Genomic DNA, 26348 nt, shown 5'->3' with positions numbered 1-26348 from the left:
TTTTATTTTATTTTTTGGGGGGGGAGGGGGTGATTAAAATCAAGAGGCAGTAGGTTGGAGACCAAATAAACATGCACTTTAGTCCTAAATTTACTAACTGCTGATTTGTCAAGGATAAGGCATATTTCCATTAAATGCTTTACTATGGTATGGCCCTATTATTGTACTATTATGGTAAATACATGTTATCTTTTCTTGTTAGCAGTTCTAGCAATAGTTTCAAGCAGTGATCTTACTGAAAATGGCTTTTATAGCTTTTGTGTTCCTACCTGTTAAAATCAGTAGGAAACTACAACACAGTAATAGAATCCTGCAAAGAACAACAGTTAGATACCAATAAAGCTGAAAATAATTTACTAATGCCCCATTCGCTAACATGGAGTCACGTTTTTCGGATTATTATAAGCTGTTTACCCAAGTCTTGGGTAAAGTGTATATGAACTTTGTGGACTGACTTACAGAAACTGCTATTCTCAAGGGCTCAGTAGCATACTTCCTCATAAATGTGATAAAATATCCTCAGATACACTGCACTTAAAAGTAAGTATGTCTCAACAGTTCTTCTGATTCTTTGAAAAGCAATTTAATGTAGGCTTGGCAGAAGCATCCCACTGCGATATAATAGTTCTTTGCTACAATACCCTCTAGTAGATTTAACCTTGTAAATTGTATGAGAAATAACTAATCATTTTAAGAATTTTTTTTTAAGAAATGGGAAAATATTGCATGACTTTACACACTTAGGCTATGTTCACACAACATCAAAAATAGAGAGAAGGCGGTCGATTTTGATATTTAAATAAAAAGGTCCATTTTTGCCGCGATTTAACTGACTTCAATGGCAATGCATTAAAGTCAATGGGAAGACGGATGTCCAATGCACACAATGTATTAAATAATGGACGTTTTTACCGTGGACGTCAAAATAATGAACATAATCCTTATTTTCGGACGTTTTTTATTAGTTGTTCACACACAGTTTTCCTTTTTCCCCCTTTTTTCTCCCAAAGGCCAAATAGTAACTCTAAACTAAAATAATGTGCAAAGACCAGTCATTGCCTTAAGGGGATGCCAGGCTGCTAAATAACACCCGTTATTTTAGACTCAAAATGACGGACGTCATTTTGAATAAAGCTGAAAAAAACGGCCGTTCTTGTAAAAAAATAATACACTGTTGAGTCCTATGACAACGGACGCTGTGCACACAGTATCGCACAGTATCGCACAACGGCCCTACGTTCCCCTACGGCCATGGAAATTATTGACATGTCAATTATTTCCAGTTCACAGTGGCTGTTGTTCAGTCTGTTCACACAATGTATGGCGTTTTCCCGGCAGTACAGCACCATGTTTTGTTACATAGGCTATGTTTACATAACATCAAAAAAGCCGTCCGATTTTTCTGTTTAAAAAAACGTTCGTTATTGCCACAATTTAACTGACTGCAATGCAAGGCATTAAAGTCAATGGGATGACGGACATCCAATGCGCACAATGTATAAAATAAGGGACCTTTTTTGCGTGGAGGTCAAAATAAGGATTATGGCAATTATTTTTGGACGTCTACTGCAAACAGCGGAAGTTATTTTTTGTTGTTCACACACAAAAACACAGAAAAATGCAACAGCTCACCGCAACAGCAAGATACAGACCCACCATAGACATGAAAATAATTAAAAGCAGCCCCCCCAACTGCCCAAAAAATTCCCACAAAAATAATGAGTCTCTTGGTTACTATTTGCAAACAGCGTAAACTGCCTCACCACGATAAGGTGGACCCTACACTGTATGTACACTATGGCCTCTCCATGGCGTATAATACGCCTATGCTCTGGGCATGCAAGATCCGTCTAATACCTGCAAAAATAATTGCACCACCTGGGTGAGACAGGTGGAGTGCACGACCAAATAGAGGCAGCCACTCCCCCAACTGGAACACAGAAAATGGCAACGTGCTCCTGCCTAGTGTGAACAGTGTTCTAGGAGAGCTGACCAATTTTTTTTCCTTTTTCTTCTGTGTTCCAGTTGGGGGAGTGGCTGCCTCTATTTGGTCGTGCACTCCACCTGTCTCACCCAGGTGGTGCAATTATTTTTGCAGGTATTAGACGGATCTTGCATGCCCAGAGCATAGGCATATTATACGCCATGGAGAGGCCATAGTGTACATACAGTGTAGGGTCTGCCTCGATATGATTCCACCTTATCGTGGTGAGGCAGTTTACGCTGTTTGCAAATAGTAACCAAGAGACTCATTATTTTTGTGGGAATTTTTTGGGCAGTTGGGGGGGTTGCTTTTAATTATTTTCATGTCTATGGTGGGTCTGTATCTTGCTGTTGCGGTGAGCTGTTGCATTTTTCTGTGTTTTTGTGTGTTTGCAATTTCAGCCATGGCAACGTGCTCCTGCCTAGTGTGAACAGTGTTCTAAGAGAGCTGACCAATTTTTTTTCATTTTTTGTTGTTCACACACAGTTTTTCTTTTGTCACTGTCCTTTCACTATTAAATTCGATGGACTTTGCAATTAAAGACACCCCCAAAGGCCTCTTAGTCCTCTTAACCTAGAATAATATACCAACAGCTGTTATTGCACTGACTGGCGGCCAATCCTCAAAATAACGAAAGTCATTTAAAACATTAAAAACGGACAAGAAAAACTGTGGAAACATAGCCATAGGCTGAAATTCTAACTTCCTTTCCTACTGTTAATCTCTGACTGTCTTTTGTACTTAGTTTAATTAACTTTATTTCAAACTATGATGCGAACATGTAAAGAAACTGGCCTTACAAAATGGCACACAATTTTAGTATTCTAGTTCTAGCTGATAATAGCTCAACATCATAAAAATGTTCTTAGGCTTGGTTCACACTGTTTTTTTAATCTGTTTAATCTATACATTAACCCCTTAACGACAACGGGCGTAAATTTACGCCCTCGCGCCCTGGTACTTGGCGCATCAGGGCGTAAATTTACGCCCGATGTTTCCCCGATCGCTGCGTGTTCGCACACAGCGATCGGGGAAGATGGCCTGCTATAAATCATAGCAGGCCATCATAGCTTCTCGGCACGGGGGGTGGTCAACACCCCCCGTGCTTACGATCGCCGCTATAGGCTGATCAATTCAGATCAGCCAATAGCGGCGATCGGAACCTTTCCGGGTCATTGGTGACCCGATGACCCGGAAAAAAATGGCGGTCGGTGCTGTCCGAGGACGGCACCGACCGCCATTACTGTAAAAAGTCATGGTGGTCACCGTGCCACCGGCCCGATCGCCGCGAACGGCCGGCCGGCCGTTCATGGCGATCGGGCCGGTGGCACGGCGATCAGAGTCCCACAAAATAAAAAATACCTGCCCTGGACCCCTCAGCTACCTACCCTCAGGTCCAGAGCAGGTATTTGTACATTACTCACCTGTCCCGGGGTCCTGATCGGCGTCTTCCGGGTTCGCGGCGTCCTCCGTCATTCCGTTAGTTTTTCGGGTCTTTCCGGCGGTCCCCGTCGTCTTCTTTCAGCTATTTTCGGCTCCAGCCTCGTCATTTTCCGGAATTTGCGCTCTGCTGCCCTCTAGCGGGTGATATGTGTAATAAACTTATCAGCAGCTACAGGGATGTTCAGAATGTAGAAAGTTTTTTTTTTCCCCAAATTTTTTTTTTCTATTTTCCGCACCCTATCGCCGCTGAGTGTTGATCAGCATCGCACGAAAGTGCGCTGCTAATCCGCAACTCCTCCTTTTTGGCAAAGGGTGTTTTTTTTCTATATTCTACTACCACGGTCTGCTGATAAGTGCCGCACATAAGTGCGGCATTTATCAGCAACTCCTTTGTTGGCGTAGTTTTTTTTTATACTTACTGTAAAAAAAAAAAACACGTAAAAAACACTACATTACACCACACTACATTGAATAAAGTTTGACACTACACCACTACATACCCCATATACCAATCCCCATATAAAGATGGCCCCCAGGGTGTTTTCGGCGTCAGACGCATACGTTATTATTGCCTCCGACACCGAAACAGCCAGTGAGGATGAATGGGGGGGATCCTTCTTTCCTCCATTCATCCTCATCCTCCTCATCATCCGGTGACGTGTCTGGGGGTAGCATAGCGTACGCTGCCCCCCAGACACGTCTTTTCCGCCAGTACCGTCCCAATAAGAGATCACGGTATGGTGTGAAATTCTAAAAACTCTGTGAGAGTACCTCAGGGTACTCTTACAGATTTAGGGTACGTGCACACTGCGGAATGGCGAAGGATAACCCTTCGTGCATTCCGCAGCTGGCACCCGCCGGCGGACTGATGCGGGCGCATGTCTCTACCCATGTCATAGACTCCATTCTATGCACGGGCGGATTCCGTCGTCCATCCAAAGAATGAATACGTTGGACGGAGAGCGGAATCCGCCCGTGCATAGAATGGAGTCTATGACACGGATGGAGACGTGCGCCTGCATCAGTCAGCCGGCGGGTGCCAACTGCAGAATGCACGAAGGATTATCTGTTGCGATTCCGCAGTGTGCACGCACCCTTAGAGTGTATGTAGGAAGGGACACCCGAATGCAGCCCCCAGATGCCCCCAGATGCCCCATCCCCCCCCCCCCATCCTTGGAACAAGTGGGAAGATCGTCCGGGAACTGATCTTCCCACTGCTGGATAAAGGTTACCACCTGTACGGGGATAACCTTTATACCAGCACCCCCTCTTCCAGTCCATCACTGCCCGAGCTACTGTAGCTTGTGGCACAATCCGAAAATATCAGAAGCAGTAATAAAGCCCTAATATTTAGCAGCCATGGAGCGGACCCAGCGCTTCTGGATATGAAGGACCCCGTATCGCACCAGGACAACATTTTCCAGGTGACGTCCCCCACACTGGAGAAAGGGAGACCCCAGAAGAAGTGCAGAGTGTGGCGTAACAGGGGGATCAGGAAGGACACCATTTTCCAGTGTGACACCTGTCCTGATCACCCTGGCCACTGCATACTGGATCGCTCCAAGGCGTACCACACGTCATTGGGGTTCTACATTATCTAAATTCTGTCCCTTATTCCTATTTCAGGGGTCACGTTGATCCAGGGAATATTACAAGGGTTTTTTGCCTTCCTCTGGATCAACACAGATAGAATTTGATGGACACCTGTCATTTCCAACCTTATAAACCAATAGTTGGCCTAATACCCCCAAATAAATTAGAATTGTCCCTTTTTCCCCAGCTAAGTAGGTATGGCCGCCATTCCCATTAGAGGATGCCATGATGCAATTACAAAGCCTCTGTGCGGCCAGGACAGTAGAAACCCCCCACAAGTGACCCCATTCTGGAAACAACACCCCATAAGGAATCGAACAAGGGGGGCAGCGGGGATATGGCCCCCTGGTGACGGCCACATTTGGGATGTGAAAATGAAAAAAAATGGTATTTTTTATTTTCTCGGCACATTCTACGTAAGTAACTGTCACCAGTGGGGTCCATATCCTCACTGCACCCCTTGTTAGATTCCTTATGGGGTGTAGTTTCCAGAATGGGGTCACTTGTCGGGGGTTTCTACTGACCTGGCAGCATAGGAGCTTTGTAATTGCGACATGGCCTCCATCCTCCATTCCAGCCTCTAAATGGCGCTCTGTCCATTTGGTGGCTTGCCCTGTGCCCATATGGCACATTATGCCCACATGTGGGGTATTTTCGTATTCAGGGGAAACTACCCTACACGTTTTGTGTTCATTTTCTTTTTTAACCCCTTGTGGAAATGAAAAAAATCAAGGCTAGACCAACATTTAGTGTAATTTTTGTAAAATTTTTACTCTAAATCATTAAACTTGTCATGATTTTTTCATTTTCACAAGGGGCTAAAAGATAAAAAAAACAATAAATGTGTAGAGCAATTTCCCCTGAGTACGGAAATACCCCACATGTGGACATAAAGCGCCGTGCGGGTGCAGGGTAAGCCTCCAAAGGGAAGGAGCGCCATTTGGTTTTGAAGGCTGGATTTGGATGGAATGGATTTCGAGGGGCCATGTTGCATTCAAAAGGCCTTTGTGTTACCAAGACTGTTGAAACCCCCCACAAGTGACCCCATTATGGAAACTACACCCCTTAAGGAATGTAACAAGGGGTGTAGTGAGCATATGAACCCCACAGGTGACGGGCACAAATGTGGAACAATGTGGCGTGAAAATGAAATATTACATTTTTTACACTATAATGTTGGTTTAGCCTTGAATTTATCATTTTCACAAGGGGTTAAAAGAAAAAAAAACACACAATATGTGTAGAGCAATTTCCCCCGAGTCCGTAAATACCCCACATGTGGACATAAAGCGCCATGTGGGCGCAGGGCAAGCCTCCGAAGGGAAGGAGCGCCATTTGGATTTTGGAGGTTGGATTTGGCTAGAATGGATGATGAACGCCATGTCGCATTTTAAGAGCCCTCATGCTGCCAAAACACTGTAAACCCCCCACAAGTGACCCCATTCTGGAAACTACACCCCTCAAGGAATCTAACAAGGGGTGCAGTGAGGATATGGACCCCTTGATGACGAGCACATTTGTGCCATGAAAGTGAAAAAATGAAATTTTTTACTTTTACGTCACATTGTTCCACATTTGTGCCCGTCACCAGTGGGGTCCATATGCTCACTGTGCCCCTTGTTAGATTCCTTGAGGGGTGTAGTTTCCAGAATGGGGTCACTTGTGGAGGGTTTCCAGTGTCTTGGCAGCACGAGGGCTCTGTAAATGCGACATGGCCCTTGAAATCCTTTCCAGTGAAATTCAGCTTCCAAAAGCCAATTGGCGCTCCTTCCCTTTGGAAGCTCGTCCTGCGCCCCCTTGACACTTTATCGCCACATGTGGGGTATTTCCGTACTCGGGAGAAACTGCGCTACACATTTTGTGTCTTTTTTTTCCCTCTTATCCCTTTAAGAAAATGAAAAATTGAAGGCTAGAACGTTTTAGTGTAAAAAATACATTTTTCTTTTTTCACGCCATATTGTTCGGAAAATCTGTGAAGCACCTGTGGGGTCCAAATGCTCACCGCACCCCTTGTTACATTCCTTGAGGGGTGTAGTTTTCTAAATGGTGTCCCTTTAGGGGTCTTTTTCAGGTTTTGGCACCCCAGAGCCTCTGCCAACCTGAAGTGGTACAGTCAAAAATGACCAAATATAACGGAGGCATTGAAATTCACTAGGCGCTCCATTATATCTGAAGCTTGTGGTTGCGTCAAATAGCGCAATAGGGCCACATATGGGGTATTTCTATAAACTGCAGAAACGGGGCAGTAATTATTGAGGTGCATTTCTCTGGTAATAGGTTTATAATTATGAAAAATATTGGATTACAATAAAATCTCTGCACAGAAAATTAAAATTTTCAAATTTCTTACACACTTGGCTTTTATTTCTGTGACTCCCCTAAAGGGTCAAAACACTTTCTGGATATGCTTTTGCAGAGTGTGGGGGGTGCAGTTTCTGAAATGGGGTGCTTTGTGGGGCTTTCTAACATACAGGCCCCTCAAATACACTTTAAACCTGAACAGGTCCCTAAAAATATCTGATTTTGAAATTTTACTGAAAATTTGGAAATTTGCTGCTAATGTTTTAAGCTTCCTATTGTCTAAAAAAAATGAAAGATCGTTTAATAAATGCCGCCAACATAAAGTAGACATGTTGCTAATGCTATTTAATATATAATTTATGTGGTATAACCACTTTCTGTATACGCAAAAAAGTTTCAAAGTTGGAAAAATGCAGTTTTTCACATTTTTTCACATTATTTGGGGTTTTTCCATAAAGATTCGTTATGAGTATCGACTCCAATTTACCAGAAATGTAAAGTACAATATGTCCCGAGAAAACAATCTCAGAATCAGCCGGATAGGTAAAAGCATCCCGAAGTTATTAATGAATAAAGTGACACTGGTCATATTCATAAAATTTGTCTCTGTCATTAAGGCCATTTCAGGCTCTGTCCTTAAGGGGTTAAAAGAGAAAAATTGGATAGTAAAAATGGGTACCGCTTTATGCCATGGTATAGAAACGGTTTTCCATTAACGTACACAATGGGGAAAACATTGTAAACTAAGCCTTATTTGATTCCCGTTTCTGTCGGCACATTATGAGACTCAGTGGTCAGTGAGATCTTAATATATATATATTTATATATATATACACACACACATATACTGTACATATATATATATATATATATATATATATATTCTTTTGTTGTTGTTTTCTTTTAATCCCCCATCAATTCTCACTTACTGCCTTTTTGCAGCAATCAATAACAGCTGAATGGTCTATAAATGTAATCACAATGGGAAAACATCTATTGAAAACCAGTATTCACAGAAAACAATGCAATCATGAATGCTACATAAGCAATAGGGCTTCAGTATATTCCAACCTCTACTATCTTCATCACAAGTACATTTCTGTACGACTACACAAACACAAATTGACCCAATGGGCTTTATTTTTCTTCTCTATCTAGAGAAGAATAATAGATTCAGCAACAACCAAGTTGTATCAATAAGCATATTGCATATTTGCTTGTAAAAGCAGATAACTTTCCCATATAAATGTAGGATTTTTGAACCCCCGTGGCTATTACTAAGAGGATGACTCACACTGCTTTTAAAAGACTGCATTCATACTGCACAATGTGAATCATCTGCTTCTTTGCATCATTTAGGATGGCTTTTCCTGTAGGTGGAATGATACTTTCGTCAATTATCAATCCTGTTCTTTAAGGACTTGAACATACAAGTGCTTTTTGAGGATTTTTTTTTTTATAATCTTCATTTAAATCAAGTTTTTTCTAGTGATTGAAAAAGCCAGAGACATATTCTTCTTATTATCCTACTGAGTCAACATTGTTCTAGTCAAGCCCTCCTGCTAGAGCGAAACCGGTGGGGTATAACTCTGAGATATTGATATAAATCATCTATGATGAGAAATATGATTTCTGGAGGTACTGTAATTTATATTTATTGAATTACCTGCTTGAGAACGGAAGACATCTCATGCAACCCACAGAAATATTACCATATTTATAACTTTGAGTGGCAAGTAACTGTAACATATGGTGTATTATGGAATGTCAAATTTCAGATGACCTCATTTTTCTTGATAATTCGTAATAACCCCTCTTAGTTTAATATGCTTTTAGATCTCTTCACATATTGAACCGATTGTAATTTCTTCTTTTCAATGCTATCTCTCTATATTGTGGAAACTTTCACCATTTATACCATTGGGAGGAAATTGGAATCTCATCCCAGTTGATCTATCTTACGAAGATGAAAGTATACTCTTTCATTCACTGTCCCTGAATGAAGCAGAAGTTACTTTCACATGCTGTTTTAACATTGTCAGAGAGTTCACAGATGCCCCAGGCTTATATATCATGTTTAATTTGTATGTATTATAACACATAAAGCTACTCCGCTCTCATACTTCTTATTCTTCTATCTTTTCTAATTTTAAGACTGAAGCAAAAGATAAATTATATAAGCTGGAATATACGCGTGGCATATCAGAAAAACTGGTAATTATAAATTATCATATTTTATAGGTAGACAGAGGGAATTCTGCAGTTTTATTATCATCCAAATTCATATGTGCAGCTTAGTAGATCAAGAAATAATTATAGCATCGAAGAAGCCAGCTCTAATTGCAAGGAAATTATATACAGTATATATATATATATATATATATATATATATATATATAAATATAAATATATATATATATTAGAGATGAGCGAACCGGGTTCCGGTTCGAGTCCATCCGAACCCGAACGTTCGGCATTTGATTAGCGGGGGCTGCTGAACTTGGATAAAGCTCTAAGGTTGTCTGGAAAACATGGATACAGCCAATGATTATATCCATGTTTTCCACATAGCCTTAGGGCTTTATCAGACTTCAGTAGCCACCGCTAATCACATGCCAAAAGTTCGGGGTTCGGATCGACTCGAGCATGCTCGAGATTCGCTCATCTCTAATATATATATATATATATATATATATATATATATATATATATATATATTTCCCATTTTCCTATTTGATCAATATGAAAACAAAAAGTTTTTTCATATCCAAATTAATTATTTGTAAATAAAGGTATAAAACGTTAACTATAGTAACTTAAAGAAATCATCAAAACAAATAGTAATCTACACAGGATTCTATCCAATGAAGAATAACCGCAGCATTCCAGGAATATCACTTAAAATCGAAGGGGGAGATTTATCAAACAAGGTGTAAAGTTAAACTGGCTTAGTCGCCCCTAGCAACCAATCAGATTCCACCTTTCATTCCTCACAGACTCTGGTGGAATCTGATTGGTTGCTAGGGGCAACTGAGACAGTTTTAATTTACACCATGTTTGATAAATCTCCCCCTTCGTTTTTATTTCACCCAAATACCGCAGCGATATTTAATTTAAAGTGATATTCCTGGAGTGCTGCAGTAACTCTTCATTAGATAAAACCCTGCTGCAATGGTCACCGGTGCTTACTGCGTGACACCAATGCATATATCTAGGATTCTAGAAATATCCACATATAGTATACTCTACATGGGATAAATTGAAAACTGAGCTGTGATTGGTTACTGTTAAAAGTTTACACCAGGGACTCTTGTAAAGCAATGAGATATACAAGTGACATAACTCACTCTAGAGTAACTAATTTATAATAATATGGACATTTTATATTTTGCTAAATTGGGAATGGCAGGTGGTGGGAGGGTGTTTTCTGTCCACCATTGATTGAGTGATCAAAGGATTTTCTCTCAGCTTCATGTTGTAGAAAAGAAGAAGGTTAATAGTTTGATATTTTTTTTTGTAGGAAATAATTTAGTAAAACTTGTCATATTTTTATATAAATCCTTGTTCATTTTATCCTTAAAAGTCTAGTGGGCGGCCCTGTTTAGTGATTGTGATAGCTGCCATTGATTGAGTCACACCACCCACTGGACTCCTAAAGTTTGGACATTAGCATGTGTCAAAATGTAGAAATCTTCATTGCAGAAATGTCAAATGGAATTTTACACACGTGCATCTGTAAATTGTATAGTGTTGAATTTATTTTAAGAGGAGTTTGAGCCATTTGCCTAATTAAGGAAAAGGAAAAGATGGACACATAAAAAGACTACTACAAGATTATGTATCTTTAGGGTATAAACAATAGTCTTAAAATTTTTGAAAAAGTTGTACATGTTGACATTTTTACTATACCAAAGAATAAATTTTATATGCGACGATGGGGCAGTCATTTGTCAACTAAGTTCATACAATATGAGGGAGCCATGTGGCCTTTTTCTGTTGTTAATCTTCAATGTTTCTTTTAACAAAATCAGCAGAAAGCAGGAAGCCAATTGGCCAGATATGGATGATATTTGCTCCACAACCGCAAAGTTACATCAATATCCACATCTACTACTCTATTACATACAGATGTGCCTTGGAGTTTATCCTAATTATTACAAAGAGTGACATCTGCAACACGTCTGCAGCAGAATCAACATGTGTATTTTCTGTAGCATAAATGTTAGAACTAGGGCCGTGCGATCGGCTCCTGGCGTTGCCGATGCGTGTGGTCAAAGCATACATAACAACCGCTCAGGCCAGTTGCTGGGGGCGCGGCAACGGCGTCCATAGCAGCCGGACTGCTTTTCATGTTTTTCTCCAACTCTGCTCTGCTACTCCTTGTTGTAGCAGTGCCAGTGGGTTCACTCCCCTGGGCGATTAGCATAAGGTGTGTAGGTTTCACTGATTGTTGATTGACGCTGACACACCAGTCAGCTGTCGGTACCTGGGCAGGACCTGGAGCCTTAGCCCCTATCACGCCTGGGGCTGGGACTACAGGTTGCATTAGTACCTTCCTCTGTTTTCCATCCCTTGCTTGAGAAAGTGCCTAGTTCGCTAGTGTATCTGGATCAAGTGTTTTCCCTGCTTTGTATTTCTAGAAACTTGACTTCTGGCTTCTGACTATTTGACTACCCCTTGGACACATTTTTGTATTGCACCGCTCGACTGTTACTGACTCGGATTTCTGACCTTGCTCTCATTGTGTTTGTCTGTCTTGTTTTGTATAGTGTTGCACTTTAGTAGATCAGGGATTGCCGTCCAGTTGTCCGTTTGCCACCTAGGGCTTCTGAGACAAGTAGGTAGGTACAGCGGGCGGGTGCCAGCTTCAGGGCTCACCTGTCCTTGTGTCTCCCTGTCCCTATCCTAACAATGGATTTATATTGTTTAGTATGTAGGGTTTTTTTTACATAAGGAGGGGATTTTAGAATTCAAGTAATTGCTAAAGATTTTATGTGCAGAATCTTCACAAATAGGCTATGTTCACACTGTACTTTAAAAAAAGAGAAAATGCATCTGCTTTAAAAAAATAAAAATAAAATAACATCCATTGTTACTGAATTATTATGTTAGTCAAAGGAATGCATTGAAATCAGTGAAATGATGGCCATCCAATACACACAGTGTATTAAATAACGGACGTTGTTTGCACGGACGTCAAATTAATGTTCATGACAATTATTCATGGACATTATTTTGCAAAAAAAAAACAACAGTTTTCAGTTGTTTACACACATTTCTTTTTTTCACTGTCCTTTCACTAAATTCAGTGGACTCTCAAAAACGAAGCCGTTGTTGGTAAATTACTATTTATTCAAATACGTCTATGATAAATATTGTACATGTGGTGTTCGGCAATGATGTTAAAATATTGGTTTCCACCAAGGTTTATGTTTGAATTCTCACCATATAAACCTCTTCTTTTTCAGAGAGCTGTTTTTGAGAGTCGCAAGATGAAAGCTCCTATTCCACATTTGATCCTCTTTTATGTTACCCTGGCACAAAGCTTAAAAGTTGTCACCAAAAGAGGTTCTGGTAAGTGGATTTTTTTTACTCATTTGCAGGTGGTTGTGACCCTGACTGTGGTTTCCATGTAATGACTGTGAGGTTACAGCAGTGGTATTATATACAAAACTTCCAACAAGATGAAGGATGAGGCACTCACCAATACGTAAATACTTCATAGTTTTATTTCATTTCTTGCTACATCAGGTGATTAGGACGCGGTCAAGTAAGTGAACAGGCCCGTTCACTTACTTGACCACGTCCTAATCACCTGATGTAGCAAGATTTGAAATAAAACTACAAAGTATTTTCGGATTGGTGAGTGCCTCATCCTTCATCTTATTGTTGGAAGTATTACAAATAGATGGAGTGGACTGATATGGATGATTGAGCTCTGCATAGTCCGGAGGGTGTACTAGTAGCAGGTCTTGCCACGTACACATTTTCATCAGTAGTGCAAGGGCTATCTTGTTTGGACGTATTATATACAGAAGTGTTGCTTACAGTATGGTAGTCAATATTTATTGTAGGTATTTTTTATTGGCAGAGGTTAAATACACTATGACTTGTTGTTTGGATCTCTTATAGTACAGTAATTGTAAGGGCTAGTTTTTTGTTGTAATCTGGTAAAATTAAGTTTGCTGGTTTCTCTTTGTTGGTGTTGGTTTGTATTTGTTAAATGGTAATTGTCACAAGGCATCACTGTTCAGCTCGCCATGCTGCCATAGCTTAAACCAGATAAACATTATTGTCGTGGATATTGCCAACGCCAGCCGCATTCACTACACTAGCCTTATTCTTACTTTTAGGGCTCGTGCACTGAATTTGGCTAAAGTAGTAAATATCCATGGCAAAGTGATATTTCCTTGTAAGCTGTGGTTGCATTTTTGATATGCACAGTGATTTTATTGTGACAGTTGCTCTTGAATATAGTCGGCAAATGTGTCACTATGTATTGCAATAGCAATGTTATGATACTATAAATTCTCCTTCGGATAGAAAAATATTGTTTGAGTATGACTGATCTATGAGTAAGGGCCTGTTGACACTACGGAATCAGTGCCGAAATTCTGTGTGGAACCCCCACGCACGGAATCGCCGCCAAATCCTGCCTTCTATCTGTTTGAATGGGAAGGCTTGCGCGCCTCTGCTCTCGGCTCTAAGAATTGACATGTTCATTCTTTGAACAGAGAGGTGCGGAGAGGCGCAGAGGGCGGAGGTGCGCAAGCCCTCCCATTTAAACAGATAGAAAGCAGGTTTCCGCATTGATTTAGCGCGCAGGGGTTTAGCATGGAATTTCGGCACCGATTCTGTAGTGTGAACGGGCCCTTAACCCCCCTAATATGGTGTTTATGTGCTTTAAAAATATAGGATGCATGCCTGTATAATTTCCAACTCCATGTCCATAGTCTTGCAAAAAGAGAGCAAAGCACAATAGACTAGGTGACAATGACACAACAAAATAAACATCCTATCCTATATCTAGTACCAAAACAGTTTTCATAAATATGCCCCATTGCAACCCTAGGGGGTCATTCACATGTTCCGTATATATGGACAATATGCTGTGGAATTGACTTTAAGAGTGCGTTTACACTTACAGGATCTGTGCAGATTTGATGGTGCAGATTTGAAGCTGCAGATTCAAAGCAAATCGATTCTGGGCCATCAAATCTGCTGCTGATCTGTTGCAGATCTGCTGCAGATTTAAATCTGCTGCAGATCCTGTACGTGTGAATGCACCCTAAAACTCCTAACTTCATCATTCATTATGGAACTCTGAAACTGTTTAAAATTCTGCAGCACATTGTATATACGGACCATGCACTGAACGTTTAAATGACCATTAACTCTTCATTCATGTAATGTGCAACCTATTGGTAGAAGTGCTGCTGGCCTGTATCTAAACACCATACTATCTCTAAGCTCTAAAGTGAGTGACACTGCCAGGCCGACTTGGTGCCTAGGCAGTAATCTAAACTTACTATTAGGCTGGGTTCACACTACGTATATTTCAGTCAGTATTGTGGTCCTCATATTGCAACCAAATCAAGGAGTGGATTAAAAACACAGAAAGGATGCTTGCTGTTTTTTTAAAACAACGGCTGTTGTATTGAAATAATGGCAATTATTTACTGTTATATGGCGGCCATCCACTCAATTTCAACATTGTGTGAACAGATCCTTTCTGTGTTTTTAATCCACTTCTGGTTTTGGTTGCAATATGAGGACCACAATACTGACTGAAATATACGTAGTGTGAACATAGCCTTAAACTGTAAAAAGCATGCAGGAGGTTGCAAATGATAATTTCTTAGTTTGCTATGTTTGATTTGTGCAATACCTTTGGCACTGCTTCTTCTGCAGCCACTCAAGTGACTTGCTGGGAAATAACTGCAATTTTTGTTTTCAACATTTTACGTCTTTTTATCCTGACTGACATGCTGGATTAGGGTATTATTTCTTCTACTATTGTAGATGTATCATGTACTGTCCTCTCCTGTAAGAACAGACTTCCATAGGTCCTCCAATAACCCAATTCTACAAAACGGATAAAATGCTCCGAAGACCAGCAGACAGCTTTAGTATTTCAGGAGTGACTCCTATTTAATAATATGGATCTTTATTTTCATAATATAAACTGAGCATAAAAAGTGTGTATGGCTGGACCTGTCAATAAATACATCTAATGTTTAGCTGAACTAGAAAGGTTCATTAACAGGAAGGATATGGTTACTATCTGTATTATATATTTTCCTAAACATTTTTAATATTAAGTGAAACAGGATTTTTTTTGTTGTTGTTTGCAAGAAGTGTAGTAGTGATATCCATCCATTTCAATGAACATATACTGTGTGTCTACAGATTTGTGTGTACGTTTTGGGGCACTGGTCATCTGTTTTGCTTGATAGCACAAAGTAAATTGTAAATTCAAGTAACCTTAAAAAATGCTGTGCTGGATGAATGTGCTTATTATGTACAAATAAGGTTTTCATATGTTTATTCTTTTTCTGCAATTCTAGGAAAATAGAAGGGTTGTAACACACACACACAACCCCCCCCACCACACACACACACACACATACATATATATGTGTGTGTGTGTGTTTGTGTATATATATAAACACGAAAACATCACATACACATATAGTACTGCATAAGACTATGTTCACACAATGTAAAAAACAGAGGAAAGGCAGCAGTGTTTGAGATTTTACAAAACGTCTGTTTTTGCTGCAATGCATTGAAGTCTATGAGAAGAAGTATGTCCAATGCACACAATGCATTGAATAACAGACGTCTTTACCGTGGACATCAAAATAATGAACATGATCATTATTTTCGGACGTCTTTTGCAAACAGCGGACATTTTTAATTAGTTGTTCACACACAGTTCTTCTTTTGTCACTGTTCTTTCTCAGTTTTTACTATTAAATTCAATGGACACACATTCAAGAAACACCCAAAGGGCAATTAGTAGCCCCAAACTAGAATAATGTGCAAACACCAGGGGAGGCCAGGCTGCTTAATGACGTCCATTATTTTGGACTCAAAATAACGGACGTAATTTTAAACAGAGCTGAAAAAACGTTGTGTGAACGTAGCCTATGGGAGTAAAAGTTTACAGATGGTACAGTCTCTTTATGCCTTTGGTATCGACCGTGGTCAAATGGCAAATAAAATATATCTTTTTTTTTTTTTTTTTTAATACCAAAAAGTGATGTAAATAGAATAATAAATTCCCCAATAGACATTTTATAGCTACATACGATGTGCATTTGCACAACCAATTAGATGGCACAGTAATTAGCTCGGAGCTTCTAATCCTTCATTTTAGCATAGGGGTCTCAACACTCAGAACTTACTGATCAAAACATCTAAGATGTAACTATGGCACGTTAAAAGATATTTTAAATATATATTTTTGTCATTTATTCAGAATTATATCAGTCTATGTGTTACTGCTGCAAGCAGAAGAACGCTGATATTAAGGGGGGGGGAAAAATCACAAGAAATTCAATGTTCCATTCCTCATTAACATGCTAGAGCCTACTTTTCATAGGGAAGGAATCAAAGGGCATCAATGAAGTTCTAGGTTTAGATGAGCACTGTTTGTATCAGACGTGACTTGGATACAGACATGTTCCCCTTAATAACTGACCACAGTTTTTAAGGCAGCTGTTAAGGGTCTTTAAGGGCATTCCAGAACAAAGGCGACATGGAGAATCGTACAGCTGCAGGTAGGGTGATCGGCTGTCAGAGACAGGCACCCAGGAGAGAAGACTGTAATGTGCTTTTACCATTTCTGTCTCCTCAATAACTATACAGTGTATTCACATTTCTCCATAAAGAATCAGCAGGGCTTCTACTTTTATAGTCACAGTGAAAATGTGATAGTGTTAATGGTTTTACGTAGGCCCAGCTTATATTTGATTGTGACACATGTATCATTATATCAGCTTGTTTCCTCTTTCAGATAGAGCTGCTATGGCTTCTCCAGTTGCAAAAGAAACGTGTTATACTATAAAAAAAAAAAAAAAATTATATATATTATATATATATATCATAGTAATAATGTCTCCTTGAAGGTGGTATACATGGTAGACAATACTAAGCTTTTAATATTCTATATATACATCCCATTTTAGGATTTCTTTATGTCATTAAAAAAATTATATTGAGGTTAAAAAATGATGAGGCGGCAGAAGGGGGAGAGCATACCCCTTCATGCCTTGCCGACCCCAATGCCGGATCACTTGGTAAGCCAGGTGCTACCCCAGAAAAGAGTCACAAGATTTAGTGCAAGCACCACATTTTCCGGGCAGTACTTGGTGAGGCCATGGCAAATCCTCCTATGTTTTTATACCATCCTGTCACAATATCAAACCCCATTATTTAAATGGCAAAATATCACTTTATAGCCTAAACCGGAGAGGGGGAACCTTCAGCTCTCCGGCTGTTGCAAATCTATGATTCTCATTATGCCTTGACAACCAAAGCTAAAGCTTATGTGGTTTTGAAAAAGCTGGAGGGCCAAAGGTTCCCCATCCCTGACCCAAAGAATAAAGCAAAAATTATACCTATTTAGCCAACACTCAGTTTTCCATTACCATTAAGCACAGAGATGGATGGAGAACAAGCCATTAATGACATTGATATAACAATAATAATACAAATAACATATACATGGTATGTATAGCATTATGCCCGGAAATGGATTGAGAATAAGTCTTTAGTGACATTGATATCACAATAATAATACAAATAACAAATAAATGATAAGTGTGTATTATATATAACAGAATCTATGAAGCAATGATGACAAACTTGTATTTGCTTTAGCTAGTTTCCATAGTAATTGAACTAACTACTTTTTCTTCTAGTTAGTTTCCATGGTTATGTACAGTATGTTTATAGTGAAAGTCTGAAATGCCCTCGAACATTCATTTCTGCGGTTTCTGACAATGACTATGGCGTTCTTCATTAGATGACCCAGAATCGTGGTAAAGAGCTAAGCCTTTGTCATCTGCATTCCTTTACTATACAATTCAATATGTGCTTCTCTAGATGACTCGAAACATAAATAACGCAAGGCTCATATCTCTTGTTGGAATCGTAAAACAATTGTTCATCAATATTTTAATAACGATGGGAATAATTTTACAGCTTGTATTGATATTTTCTGCTTCCTTTCTATGATATCTTTAAAGAAGAGAGCAATCTGTCAATAGCGGCATAGTTTAAGAGAAAAAACCTTTAGGAAAGAAGAAACAGAACATTTTCATTCACAAGGGCAATATATTGGACTTCTGATCCCGGTAAATACTTAAATAGGTCATGAATAGGCACATGAAAATGACGCGTAAGAAAGGACGTAAATATACAGAAATAGAATAGTATCTGATGCACAGAAAATCTAATCATTCTGACCTCATTTTCCCAAAATTCAGGAACACATTTTAAAGTGGTTGAAGTTGGCGAGATCAACCAATCAGATTGATTCTTTGATTTTTTAAAAGGCATATAAAAAAATGGAAGGCTGCATGGGGTTTAATAAATCCCCCCCCCCCTCCCCCAACACGTTTCCTGTAAGAGCTATCATGTAGATCAGCTGCAGTTGCAAGGGGAAATAACATCCAGCCAAGCATGTCCTATGAAGTGGTACTGTATGTAATATTACATGGTGGGCATTAGGGATAAGCAAATTTACAGTAGGAACGAAGTGAAGTGTGTCGTTCCTATCTGTATTCTGCTCATTAGGCTGCGGGATTTGAAGTCTGCTCCCGCAGCCTAAAAAAGGTGGATCCAGTCCTGGGAAACTGAGAGAAGTTTCCCAGGATAGGATCCATCTTTTAGTACATACTTAAACAACGGGACAGGACAAAAAACATCCACTAAAATAAAGCAAAGTCACCACAGTGCTGAGGATGAGTAGACGATGGTCTTCACACCGCAGCCGCAGTGCTCTTCAGATCTCTGTCCTCAGAGGCTCTCTTGTCAAGCGCTTGACAAAGGGGAACGTCCTCTGAAACATAGCGTACATGTCAACGTCATCTGCATCTCCCGGAGGGTCAGAGCCTCCAAGGACAGTAGTTTATTAGTCAGAAACTTAGCATATTAGTCAGAAAAGTAAGGATTCTTATGTTTTTATTTTTTATCCAGCCTGAGTCCTTTTATTAGGACTAGTATTTCATAAATATTGCAATATTGCAATATTGCAATTAAAGGGGTTATTCAGTGAAAATCTATTTCTTCCAAATAAACTGGTTTCAGAAAGCTAAATTAATTTGTATTTTACTTCTATTCCAAAATCTCAAGTCTTCCGGTACTTATGAGGTGCTGTAGATCCTGCAAGAAGTTGTGTATTATCTCTAGTTTGGCACAGTGCTCTCTATTGCCACCTCTGTCCAAGACAGGGACTGTCCAGGGCAGGAGGAGATTTCTATAGGTCTTTGCTGCTGCTTTGGACAGTTCCTGTCTCGACCAGAGATGTCAGCAGAGGGCACTGTGTCAGACTGAAAAGAAAACATTTCCTGCAGCTGATAAAAATGGAAAGACTTGACATTTTTAAATAGAAGTAAATTACAAATTTATATAGCTTTCTGATATCAGTTGATTTGAAAGAAAAATATTTTCACTGGAGTACCCCTTTAAGTGACCCTATAGTATTCATACAACAATAATAATAATAATAATAATTATTATTATTATTATTATTGTTTTTATTATTATTATTTTAACTCTTGAGGACCCTTGGTGTTACGATCAAGTCATAGCCAGAGCAACTCATCATGACAACTGCTTTGATGGCTCTGGGAACATTTCACTTGTAAAGTACAAAGCCCTGTCTATTATAAATGAGTCAGCAAAATCAGTGACAGGATACCTATTCTATAGTTTCATAATCAAAGCGACATGTCTGTAGTTTTCCCCATGTGCAGACTGACAGGTAATTGCTGTACATCCGCAGCAGCCTCTGGCATGGTGGTCTACTGGTACACTTTTATGTTCAAAGTTTTTGCATGACTGTTACATAAAACAGGTTTTCAGATCATCTTTCATTAATTTTATTTTGCTAAACAAAAGTATAATCAAAATGAAATGTTTTCATCCCATTTCAGCTGCGGTTAGCTCAGATGAAGTAGGACACATTAATGCACGAATGTATCTTCTCACCGGGCTTTTTTCATCTTTGAAGTGTGTTTCAAGGTTGCATGAAAATTGCCCAATATCAATATTTTTTCAGCCAAGATGAATTCTTTGCCAGACTTCTGCAGCTGGCTATTCTTGGTGCCAGCAATCAAGTCTGGCAAAATATCATTTCAAGCCAAATTTATTTTAGGCTTTATTTCAACTAATTTCCTCATTAATATATAAGGGCCTTGTGGAAGTCTTCATTGCTTTTCAGCTTTACCCATAGAAATATATGGTAGTTGATAAAATTATTATAACATGGTTAGGGAGCTTGTAAATATTTGTCTTCTGTCATTAATATACAATGTATATGTTTTCAAATATGCATAAATTGACAATTTTACATGAATTGCCATTTATTACTTATGCACACTGCATCACTCGATAGCCCACAGTAGAGACCCTTACTAGGGGTATAGAACAGGGGGTTAAAGAGGTCTCTGTTTCTTCACATTGCTCACCCACCCACATTGTTGCTCACTAGTGATGAGCAAATAGTATTCGATTGAATAGTACGCTACGTTCGAATATTCAAACAATGAAACAGTAAAAAGTCGATTCACAGGCACAGGGACAGGCACTAGGAATAGGCAGGACTTAAAAAAAAAACCCTAACTGTGATTGGCTGGCTAAACCTCCTGAATATACAAATAGGTGATTTCAGATTCGTGTAATTTGCTGGTTGGAGCTAGAGAGGGATAGGCTGTATACCAGGGAGAGAAAGCTTTTAGGTGTAGTTAGGTAGGGAGGAACCCTTAAAAAGCCCTTGTTAGGGCTAAAGGTATAAAAACCAGAGATTTAGAAGCTGTTGTGAGACAGGCAGTATCAGACATCTACTGATAGTGTATACGGCTGTATACTGTGAGTGTGGGATAATAGCTGTTATCTTGCTACTACTGATTTGAAGTCTGCATCCTTTAACCCCTTAAGGTCAAAGCCTATTTTCGTTTCTGCGCTTTTGCTTATTCCATTTTAAGTTTAAAAGTCCATAGCGCTTGCATTTTTTCACCTAGAGACGTATATGAGCGCTTATTTTTTGAGAAACCAATTGTACTTTGCAATGACAGGCATTATTTTTCCATAACATATGCTGCGAAACCGGAAACAAAATCATTTGCGCTGTCAAATTGAAAAAAAAAACAAATTTGTTTTGATTTCGGGGAGTTTTGCATTTACGCCATCCGTCCTATGGTAAAACTGACTTGTTATGCATGTTCCTCAAGTCGTTATGATTACTATGATATATAACATGTATAACTTATATTGTATCGGATGGCCTGTAAAAATTTCAAACCATTGTTAACAAATATACGTTCCTTAAAATCGCTCCATTCCCAGGCTTATAGCGCTTTTATCCTTTGGTCAATGGGGCTGTGTGAGGTGTCAGTTTTTGCGCCATGATGTGTTCTTTCTATTGGTACCTTGATTGCGCATATACGACTTTTTAATCGTTTTTTATTACATTTTTTCTGGATTTAATGCGACCAAAAATGCGCAATTTTGCACTTTGGAATTTTTTGGCGCTGACGCCGTTTACCGTGCGAGATCAGGAATGTGATTAATTAATAGTTCGGGCGATTACGTGTGGGGCAATGCTAAATATGTTTATTTATTTATTTATTTATTAATTTATATTTATAAAATTGGAAAAGGGGGGTGATTTGGACTTTTATTAGGGGAGGGGATTTTTTATTAATAAAAACACTTTTTTACTTTTTTTTTTTTACTGTAACTAGAAGTCCCCCTGGGGGACTTGTATATACATAGCACTGATCTCTCATAGAGATCAATGCTGTGTATATACACAGCAAAGATCGATTAGATCGGTCATAGATTACTATGGCCTGCTGCAGGCCATAGCAATCTATTGCCGAGCCGGGATCAGTGTCATTCCGACGCTGAGGCCCGGCACGGGCAGAAGAACGGATCTCCCCCCCGCGATGTGATCCGTCCCACTAGACACCAGGGACGTGAGGTCTGAAACCTCTAAGTGCAGCTGTCAGGTTTGACAGCTGCACTTAGAGGCTTAATTAGCCGTCGCGGCAACGGGACCCGCGCCGGCTAATAGAGGCACTGCCCGGCTGCACATGTCAGCCGGGATCAGCGCCGTTCAGAGCGGGGTCCCGGCGGCACCATGACGTATGCGGTTGTATGCTGTGATTGCGGGATAGTACCTGTTATATTGCTACTACTGATTTGTAATTATCGTTAATTTTCGTTATTACGTATTTTACACTGCACCTGATATGTACGGAGGTGCGTACCACTAGACCGAAACGTACGCTTTTACTTTACATTCATAATTTGTTCATGATTGTAAACATAGGTAAACATGAACACAAACCGATCTCGATCTTTTGGATTCTAGATTTGTATTTGGATTCTGTGATGGGCAACACACATAAAACTTCTTTCCCCTTGCGCTAGTTTTAGTACATTTTCCTATTGATTTATATCCAACATTTAGCCATGTATTTCAGATATAAATAACATCAATGTACTGAACAATTATCCATACCTATTTATACCAGCAATAACAAAGATAATAAATGTACAGGATATTATACCGTGTTCATAATCAGAGGCTATCAGGACAAATACCTTTTTTGTTTTGCACTAAAATGTCCTTTGTGTTGCCAATTTTGGCATGGGTTTTATATACTGAGGAATAATTATAAGAATATCCTTCTGTGTTTAACAGATAGTTATTCCCCGTAGTGGTATACAAGAAAGAAGAAATGGCAATTTTAAACAGATAATCACCAACTTTTATTACTGTGGTTCAGATCCTTGGAGATGCACTGTAATAGAGTCCAAAGAAAGTCTACGAGAAGTGACTGCTAATAGTTTCTTGGGAATTTTTCGAAAGAACGAAAAATCCCAAATGTTTCTGGCATTTAAAAAATAGTTGTGTGACCTTTTTTGCTGGAATACTTATTGATACTTCTCAAGACTCGTGGGATATAATAAACAATATTGCTACATTATATGAAAAGACTTTATTTAAACTGCCTGTAGGGTAGGCATGGGTCACAGTGATAGAGCATACTAGCCATTAGAGGAAGTACACAGTGACACATATTATAGAAAAAAGTGAATAAAATCTACACTGAAAAAAATCAAAGATCTAACATCTAGCACTAGCGTGGTGGTGATAAATTAATTAGAGTTATAAGGAGGAGGAAAGGTTTGAAATACTGTACGTTTTATAGAAAATAGGCATTCAATGCGAACTGTTAGTATTTAAGTGTAAGAATTGGCAGTATGTTGGTTGCTATGGAGATTTCTGTTTCTTTAGGGAAATATGAGTTCACATAAACCAGTATTATTTCTTGATTAGCTGCCTAATGAGGAAGGTTTGCTGTGAGCATTGATGATATGTCCATAAAACATATTACAAAAGCTAACTGTGCTTCGACTTGGTAGGGATTTATTATTTTTTTTTTTAAAGCACTGCAAAAATACAAACCCTCTGCCTACGGTGTAAAAGTGTATGAACCAAAGGCAAAATAAATAACTAAATACAAATTTAAACTTTTAGGGTATGTTCAAGCAAGTTTTTTCTTAGCCGTCTTTTTAGGACAGCCATTTTAGGGTGAAAATACAGGAGTAAATAATGATCTTCCTCTTTATTTATGGCTAATTATTAAAATACTGCTGTATTTTTACCTCAAGAAGATGGCTGTCCTAAATACCTAACTAACAGCTGAAGAAAGGGTCCCTTTACAAAGCCCCATGGGTGTGTGTGGGGGGGGGGAGGTTGAGTACCGATGCAAACAAAGTGAGCTGCACAAATGATACAATGATTAACATTAACAGTCATTGTTATCGACTGCACATCTTTTGTTTACACAGAGAGTGCGGCCGATAACTATAAATTTAACACCACACAAAACACCCAATCACTTGACAGGCAGGCGTTGTCTCGCTTATCAGCTGATCTTCAATACTGATTGATGCCTGAGCTTTTCTTGGGATACTAATTGGCCTATATAAAAGGATGTTTAGGCTATGTTCACACATGGCATTTTTTTTTGTTACATATGTGTTTTTGTCATGCTCTTGACTATATTTAGCTGCAAATTTGCCTGGGTTGGGCATTTTGGATTTTGTAGATCAAATCCGGCTGAAATCCAGTAACCAATTCAAACAAATCTATCCAATACAATATATTTCAGTAAACCCTCTTAACTCCATCATGTATTCTTTTACAGACATGCTGATAAAAGATTTTTATTTTTTGCTTTATTACAAAATATTATAGTTCTGAAACATAGGACCCCAAACAGTGTTTTGGTATTTTTAGGATAATCTATATTTTTGTATTTATAGTACAAATAAAATGATCTTAAAGTGCTGAATTTTACTATAATAAATTCTTAGAAGTTCATTTTGCACATACAATTAAAAAAATGTTATTTTCATGCAAGATCAGTTTTTACATTGTCTCTTAAATGGGTTGAATCCAATCATATAATAACTTGAGAGGGGAAATGTCTTTTAAATGATTAAGATCAGTGGATCAGATAATTTATTATAAATTGTCACTTTCCAGTCTTAATAATATGAATAAAGAGCTTCCACTACGTCATGCAACGATTCCAAATCTATTTATGGTGCCTGTTTTACAAACCCATAGAACCTGGCAATGACAAGTATAATCTTGGTGACACAATTACCAGGTGTACAGATATTCATTATGTGCACTGTGTTGGAATTGTCATAATCTTACTCATGCTCACTGACATTAAGCGATAATTATACCTATCCATTCCCAAGTTCACAAAAAAACATAATAAACAGATTATCATAAAACGTTAAGGTCTCTATTTGATGACCCTGCAATCAGCCTCTATTCTTTGAATAAACTGCTAGGAATCTTATAATTTAATAGTCAATTAAAAGTAGCTTAAGGGGCTCATTTAAAACAGTTTACGGAGATAGCCTAATGGAGGGAGTGGGGAAATAAATAAAAAAATCTGCTTTATAGCTACAAAATTGAAAGAATTACTTACTATTGTTTACTATTGTCTATTACTTGTTAGGATATAACACCGAATATGTATGTAAGTATGACCCCATCCAGAAACATAGTTATAATTAAAAAAAAAAAGTTTTTACAGTTTACCTGTTTTCCCATTCCCCACACATTTATTTGCTCTATTTTTCAGTTGGCCTTAAAATAGTTGGTGTACAGTAGACTCCTCTCTGTTTTTGAAAAGGAAAAATGATGTCCAATGAGTTTAAAATGATGTCCGTAATTTTTCTATTATGCTGCCATCAGTGCAATGACCGCTGTTGGTACATTATTCTAGTTTAAGTGGACAACTTGCCCTTTGGGTGAAAAAGCCCATTGAATTCAATAGTAAAAAAGGTAAAGGATAGTGAAAAAAGAAAAACTGTGTGTGAACAACTAAAAAATAACGTCAGCTATTTGCAAAAGACATCTTAAAATAATTGTCATGATCATTATTTTGACGTCCGTCATTTTATACACTGTGAGCATTGGACGTTTGTCATTCCATTGACTTAAATTAATTGCTGTGAAGTCAATTAAATTGCGGCAATAACAGACGTCCTTTTAAATAGAAAAGGTGGTGGCTTTTTTTCTTTTTTTGACATTGTGTGAACATAGCCATACTCTGCACATACACAGAAAAGGGATCTGTATTTTTTAGCATACCCCAAGAAGCAGCAGCAGCATGAAGAACATTTTGGAGCAATATTGATCATTGGAAGCTGAATCTTACACCTGTTTGAGATCTTATACAATAAGCTCTGGTGTCTG

At 38.8% G+C, this 26348-nt stretch overlaps 1 protein-coding gene across 1 annotated transcript in view; it reads left to right on the top strand.

The window, feature by feature from the left end:
- Window positions 1–26348, top strand: part of IL1RAPL1 (interleukin 1 receptor accessory protein like 1) — a 1010765-nt gene that overhangs the window by 192677 nt on the left and 791740 nt on the right. The window contains exon 2 of the mRNA XM_069945578.1: window positions 12790–12895. Coding sequence (XP_069801679.1) covers window positions 12814–12895 — 82 coding nt within the window. The 5' untranslated portion in view covers window positions 12790–12813. The remainder of the gene's footprint in view (window positions 1–12789; window positions 12896–26348) is intronic.

This window comes from Dendropsophus ebraccatus, chromosome 11 (assembly GCF_027789765.1).
Source record: "Dendropsophus ebraccatus isolate aDenEbr1 chromosome 11, aDenEbr1.pat, whole genome shotgun sequence".
NCBI lineage: Eukaryota > Metazoa > Chordata > Amphibia > Anura > Hylidae > Dendropsophus > Dendropsophus ebraccatus.
Note: the sequence above shows the minus strand (reverse complement) of the source record. Positions and strands in the feature narration are given on the sequence as shown.